General features: G+C 34.2%; 1 protein-coding gene across 1 annotated transcript; it reads left to right on the top strand.

The window, feature by feature from the left end:
- Window positions 1-6,114: 6,114 nt before the first annotated feature.
- LOC113339510 lies at window positions 6,115-6,790 on the top strand. The gene is made up of 2 exons (XM_026584765.1): window positions 6,115-6,342; window positions 6,440-6,790. Exons 1-2 carry the CDS (start codon window positions 6,115-6,117, stop codon window positions 6,788-6,790), a joined length of 579 nt encoding a protein of 192 aa, XP_026440550.1.
- Window positions 6,791-7,000: the final 210 nt, after the last annotated feature.

Raw genomic sequence — 7,000 nt, 5'->3', positions numbered from 1 at the left:
ATTTATAACTTTCTTTCTTTGACCATATGTATAGAATCTAAATTGATCTCAAATTTATCAAAACTTAATTTTTCAAACCACCTCAATTTATTCCATATTTTGATGAATGTACTACTGAAAATTTTATAGAACTGCTCGGTCGAACTCGCAAGCGTTGTTATCTCAAGCTTGTTTGTCAAGTGTAGTTTTCATAAATTATAAGTCTTAATTTCTATTCTAGTTATAGCTATGTATCGGAATATGATAGAATGTGTAGTTGAGCTTTATACTTCACGATGTTCATCGATTGAAGACGAAGAACTACTAAGGGGATCTTGTGGAACTTCATCAACAAAAGGTATGTGGAGGCTTGAACTCATCTATTACTCAGAAATTATATTTTTAATCTATCTCCTATTGAGACAAAAAGTCGTATAGCTATATAGACTTTAGTTTATACACATTTGATATTTCGAGTCTAGTTTAACTCGCATACATATTTCTCGAAATATGTGTTGTTAAACTTTCTCTTTAACCAAGTTCATCTTATATTCTTGACGAAAGTCAAAAGATGATCATGTGAAAATCGCCTTGTAACATCTTATATGATTTTTGTGAGACAGTCATTTGATGTAGACTAAGATTGTTTCATATTGATTATTTGATCACTTGAAATTTTCTTTGAAGCTAATAGTTTGAGTGAGACAGCTACTCCCGTCTTCTAAAAATGTTTCAATGATTGAAATGGGAGTTTAGAGCAACTAACCATTGATTGGATATATCATAGTACGCGTATCTATATGCTAACTTTGCAATTATATTCAAATACCGGAAACTTAGTATGCATACCCTTATGCCTAATGGTTTAATAGTTGAAGTCCGGGAACTATAAGATGCGTACCCGTATGCGTACCGGTTTAACAGTTCAAGTCCGGGAACTATAGTATGCATACCCGTATGCGTACTGATTCAACTGAGGTTGGTCGTGAACGAAAGTATGCGTCCCCGTTTGCATACTGGCGAACCATACCAAGTCCGAGAACTTTGGAATGCGTAACCGTTTGCATAATTGAGTGGGTTATGTTCTAAAATCGGTTAAGTATGATTACATTCTCATGAAGAAATACATTTATATAATAAGGAATGCAATCTTTACAAACCGTGACTATAATGTTCATGAATCGATTAAAGTGAATCAAAACTGATTTTTCTTCAGTTGTGTCTTGTTTACTTATATGAGAATATAAATAATTTAACAAGTCTATAACTAGTTTCAGTTGAGTCATTTGAACTAGTTGTGGTTAAAATGAACAAGGTTGATATGAAAGTGTGCGTATGGATAACTTCAGTTAACTATTGTTGAACCAACCAAGTGTACACGTTTAGGTATGGTTAACCATATCTAAATGAGGGCACATTTCATTTCTGTGTAACAAGCCAAGTCAATCTAACAGTTGAAAGATATTGGCTTGACTCCAATCAGGTTTTCATCTAACAATGATTATTGAATGCTTTCTTACCAAGGTAACATTGATTTCAAACCCTGATTTGAAGACTATATAAGGGAGAACTCTAGCAACTGAAAAATATAATCTCCACACCTCATGTGTGATACTAGTTGCATCCATAGTCGATTCTCCTTTAATCCACTCATTTATGTAGGATAGTGGCCACATCAACGAAAGTTACTTCAAAATTTTCCATTATTAAAGACTCGCAAGACATAGACGAGGACCAAGGAGAATATTTAACTTCTTAGGAAGATATCAAATGGACATAATCGAAAGGTGTCAATAATCTCCTATTAAAGGATATAATAAAATGTCATAGATGGTGTTATTGGCAATGCCAAATGGACAACTAATAGAGTTGTCCAAAAATCCTTAGATTTTCTTAATCACTTTACTTTTGGTCTTGTACTCTACTTAAAAGATAGTAAAATGGAGTTGAAAATATAATTGCGGAATATGATAGGAAAAAAGGTTAATGTGAGTGGTACACTGGCCCTCGAGAAATCTTGCTAAATAGTCTAGTAAAACATGATTTAACGTAATTCTATTTCAAGCTTCAACTAAAATTTTTCTCTTATTAAAATATATAAAAGATTGTGGATATAAACGATTGAATTGTATATGCTTAATTCCATCTCCTATTTGTTTTATTCCCAATTTACCCATCTTTTTTGGATAATAATTAAACTTTTCATTATCTCGTATATTATTGTACGAGCAAAAAGAACATCAATAAGAGTAGCTTCAGCTATTGCTAGGGAAAGAAAGGAAGCTACAACAACATCAAGTTCCTCAAAAAGTGCATCAACTACAACAACAAATGTTACAAAGACTCCAATGTCGATTCAGGCAGTTCCATTACGATCCAGACCTTAAAAGACTCTGTTAGAAGACCTTTGTTACTTATGTTACTGTTACTCAAGACTCTGTAATTTAGATTTAGGTGTAAGATATTATGATTATGAAAAACTTAGTTCATGTAAGCTAGACTTACATGTTCTTAAAATCATGGGGTTGGATTTGATCCAACCACTGCTCTTTGCAGTCAAACAAACTAGTTTTGTTTCAAAAATAGTTAGACCCTGTGATCCTATTTGGTCCTGTAGGAATTCTGGAATGATTTTTATGTCTGTAAAATTGGGATGGAAAGTCAAGAATTGGTGGAGATACTTTGGATCGGTTGATAGAGTAATGCTGTTGAAAAATCCTGTAATGATGTTGGAAAATTCCTGTAACTGTTTAATGTAATTTGTATGATGAGCTTTTATCTTCTTTTATGAAAAAAGAATATATTATTGTACGAGTATCTTGAATTTTGTATGGACAATAGATATTTTTTTCCCGCTTTTCGTAATAATATCATACAACTTTAATATGTTCATAGGCTTGGATGATGATTTCATCACGTGCATCGCGCGTGTGCTGTGATCTAGTCTAAACAAAAATAAAAATAAGCGTAAATAACGTTTTTTTGTTATCACTTACACTTTTCCTTGTTGTTTAAATTTTATCGAGAACAATATAAAATGTATTTTTGGAGTAACCTCATAGTACTGAGAACAGAAAAGTCTCTTCGAAATAAGCATATAATTACTACGGTTTGCTTGTGATTCATTCGGAGTTTATGAGTATAAACTAACCCCAAATATGATATGTATTTTATTTTATGCCAAATAAATTTCTAATAAAACCAACAAAACAACAACCGAAAGGGACATAAATCCTGGACCTGCTAAGGAAAGGACAGAAAAGAGAAAACTACAAATGCAACAAATTATAACTGAAAGCTCACCCAAAGCATCCCGAAATTCTTTCCAAGACCTTTTAAGTAAATTCCATGTTTTGTATTAACATTTTTCTTCACATAACCACACAATAGGTTTAAAATCATCCAAAGTTGGAGAAGGAGTGTCTTTTATATCCATGTTTTTCATTACTACTAGATATGTATTCAATATCCTCTCCATACATGGATAGCCTACTAAAATTTATCTGTATCAGCACTAGCAACCATGTTTAACTTTTGAGAGGAAAAACATTCTTTGTTTTTTTCCCCTTTGAAATTAAAACTCTCATTCATCCTCAAATTAACTTTTCCAACGAATTTCCTTCAAGTCATAACAAGAAACAAATTTATTAGCAAAAGTATTAGTAAATGGAGATCTTTCATTAGGAACCTATGTTCTTATTTTCCTATCACACGGGTAGCAAGTTGAATTATTATTTCTTCAACCATGGCAAGTTAACTGGTTCTATTTGTTTCTCATAAAAATACATAATAATTTATTGTTTTTTTTAAAAAAAAATCTAATAACAACATAAGAAACTTCTATACAATATGTTTTTGATATAGTCAAGGAAGTACAATCCTTGTACTCGATTGCGGTTTTAGGGGTTCATTGGACCCTAAAGACATAATTCATTTTATATGTCTTTTATCATCCTCTATTTTAGCTCGATTTTCCAACAACTTCTTCTGCTAAAATATTCCTCTTAAATCAAATATTAGCCAACTATTTATAACTTTCTTTCTTTGACATAGACATGGAAATTGATATTATCTCAAATTTATCAAAACTTAAACTTTCGAACCAATTAAATTTATTCCATATTTAGATAACCATTACTTTGACCAATGACTTGATGATTTTTTTTTACTGCAACATTCTTTCAGCAAAGAAGGATTTCTGATTCCAGATATTTAGTAGAAAAGTACAATTTTAATTTGGAGAGCAAATCTTTTGGATGAAACTCATGACTTTGATCACCAACTAACTAAACTGATAAGAGGGGACTTCTTCCGTTGTATGTTTGGTTCATTAGGTTTTATACCACTTCAACCTACATGAAAAACAACGAGACCCCTCGCAACCCAATTACAAAGATGCAATTATCTGGGGAATGTTCTCTAACTAAGCTAATAACCGGGTTGATTATTGTAAAGCTACACAATATCCATATTTAAGTCTAAATCTACCTCATGGTCTTGGATATTTCTCGTGCAGTATGAGCCAAGCATCCAAAATTTGTCTCGTGGCCCAAAATTTGCATAGTTACCAAAAAATCTTGATGAGTCTCCATAATACCCCATGTTTTTAGCATGACGCATGCTCAATGATGCGTCATGGCCTGAGATGAATCTTTATCTAAAGCTTCTGTTACGTAGTAAAAGGAACATTAACCTAAGCCAATATGGTGCCAAAAATTGCATATTGCGAAGGCATATTGGCTAAGGGCCAATCATGTATCAAATGGTGCATAAGGCCAATTGGGTATATTGCGTTGAGAAAAGGTAGTACATAGCACATTACAATGTCATTGACCTAGGGCCAATATTGCTTTATGGTGTGCAATAAGCTAGAGCAGGCAGGGCATGGAAATGTACAACCATCATGGACGAACATTGTAGTTGGCATATAAGCCACAAATGAAAGTACAACCATCACAGCCCTTCAGTGGACTTGGCTTAGAAAATTTTTATCCATCATGGACGGAAATTGGAACTGGTATATGAGCCAGAACTAAATGTGCAACCATCATGACCGGGTATCCATAAAATACATGGCTATGGCCATGGACATTTTTGCAAGACTTGTCCTAGGGACTTGGTGAATGTCTTTTTCCTCCCTGAATCTAAGTTTTAGGGGTAGTCGGTTAAAGGTGCATGTACGAACCATGCACCAAGTAAGCTTCATAGAATTAGCCGGAACGGTGTAAATGATGCCTAAGCCTCATTTATAGCCACGCAGCCTTGCCAATGGAGCATATTAAGCATGGACATCACTATGCCATGCCGCGGGAAAAATATGCATCACCTGGATAAATTTTGATGAAACGGATTATACGGCCTATGACTTTGCCATTATTGATTGGCCACGGCAATGAATTGGCTTAAATTTCTGTCCCTTTGAAAATGAACTACGATTTGTGCTTGATCCCTTTACAATAGAGTACGTAAATAGCCGCTATGTGTTGATGCATCCTGCTTCTGCAAGACAATATGTATGTCGGGACCAAGTGTAATCTTTCCTAACTGGAAATTTCTATCCTCGTATCTCTCTGCCTCTGGCCGTGGGAAACCAAATGTAATTTTTCCTAACTGGGAATTTTTAGGTAATTTATCCGGGCTTAAGCAGCTGGGTCGCAAAAGCCCAAACAGAAATAAAAGTAGTCAATGCCCCAAAAAGTCAATGGTTTCAATAACATAGAAGATTCTTGCCTTCTTCTATATGCATGGCGCAAGCTCCTCAATCGCACAACGTTTGTCTTAGTGGGGTCAGTTCTTTTCTTATTAACTTTTTTTAGATAGTTACTAGTTAGGCTTCATATTAATTCTTATGAAGCATGATAACTTACTACTGGGCGTAACTTATGCAAGTTAGAAAGACCTAAAACTAATAAGCCATGATTTGTTTGTCAATTTTACTAGCTGATTTTTTTATAGGTTGTTTAATACTCCTTGCATTGTTTTCATCTGGAACCCGTGTACTAACGAATATAAGAAATTACCAATGTCACCAAGTGAAGAGTCGATCAATAGACTAGACTTAAAAGTAGAATATGGATTTATTTATGATTACAAGACGAAACAGTTCAAGGTTGTAAGTCTGGGGTTTATAATCATATGTGCGAGATCCATGTCTACACATTAAGATATAAATCTTGGAGAAGACTTGAGGACATCCCTTATGATCTTCGTAACCACTTCTCTTTATCTAAAGTAGCTCGGGTGCCAGTTAATGGAGCTCTTCACTGGATAGCATTTCGGGTATCAGTAGGAAAGAAAACCGAAGTTATTCTTTCTTTGAATATGGAGAAAGAGATATTCAAAGAGATCCAAATGCCTAACTTTGTTTGGTGGAAGATTCTGGAAAAATTTGTGTGTGCTAAATGAGTCTCTTTGTTTAATTGGTTATATTCCTCCATTATTATCGGTTGAGTTGTGGCAGTTGAAGGACTATGAAGTAAAAGATTCTTGGACTAGACTTTTCACTATCGACATACAAAACTTTTTCGGGAATGTTGCAGGTTCGATACCTTTACGATCTTTTGAGAATGGTGAAATCCTGTTTGGAAAATGTATGAATGATACTTTTAATGTGGTTTTATATGATCCAGAGCATGAACCTAGTAGAACACTTCAGGTTTATGATGGTGTGAAAATGTTCTCATACTGTCTTTTTGACTATAAGGAGAGCTTAGTTTCTCCTAACTCGGCTACTTATTTGAGGCCAGATGAAGAAGATGATTCAGAACAATTCTTGGAAAAGGAAGGTGGTTATGGGCCACTAATGGAATAAATCCAAGATATGATGTGACTGACATCTTAACATGTTCATCTTATCTTTTGTTACCTAATGTGATTTTGTTTTGTGCTGCCCATAAATTGATCGTTCGGCATGTTCTTAACTAGACGATCTTAGTAGTGTTCTAGGTGTTTGAAGTCTTTTGCCAAGTCGACTTGTAACTCTTTAAACAGGTCAGTAAAAAGGGGCTGAAGATTGTATATG

The sequence above is a fragment of the Papaver somniferum genome, unplaced genomic scaffold (genome assembly GCF_003573695.1).
Source record: "Papaver somniferum cultivar HN1 unplaced genomic scaffold, ASM357369v1 unplaced-scaffold_21, whole genome shotgun sequence".
Taxonomy (NCBI): domain Eukaryota; kingdom Viridiplantae; phylum Streptophyta; class Magnoliopsida; order Ranunculales; family Papaveraceae; genus Papaver; species Papaver somniferum.
The sequence above is the reverse complement of the archived record's forward strand: the minus strand, read 5'-3'. Positions and strand labels throughout refer to the sequence as shown.

Coding starts and splice junctions, on each gene's coding strand:
- LOC113339510 (XM_026584765.1), top strand. CDS start 6,115: ATGTGCGAGATCCATGTCTACACATTAAGATATAAATCTTGGAGAAGA. Junction 6,343..6,439: donor AGATCCAAATGCCTAACTTT/GTTTGGTGGAAG, acceptor GAGTTGTGGCAG/TTGAAGGACTATGAAGTAAA.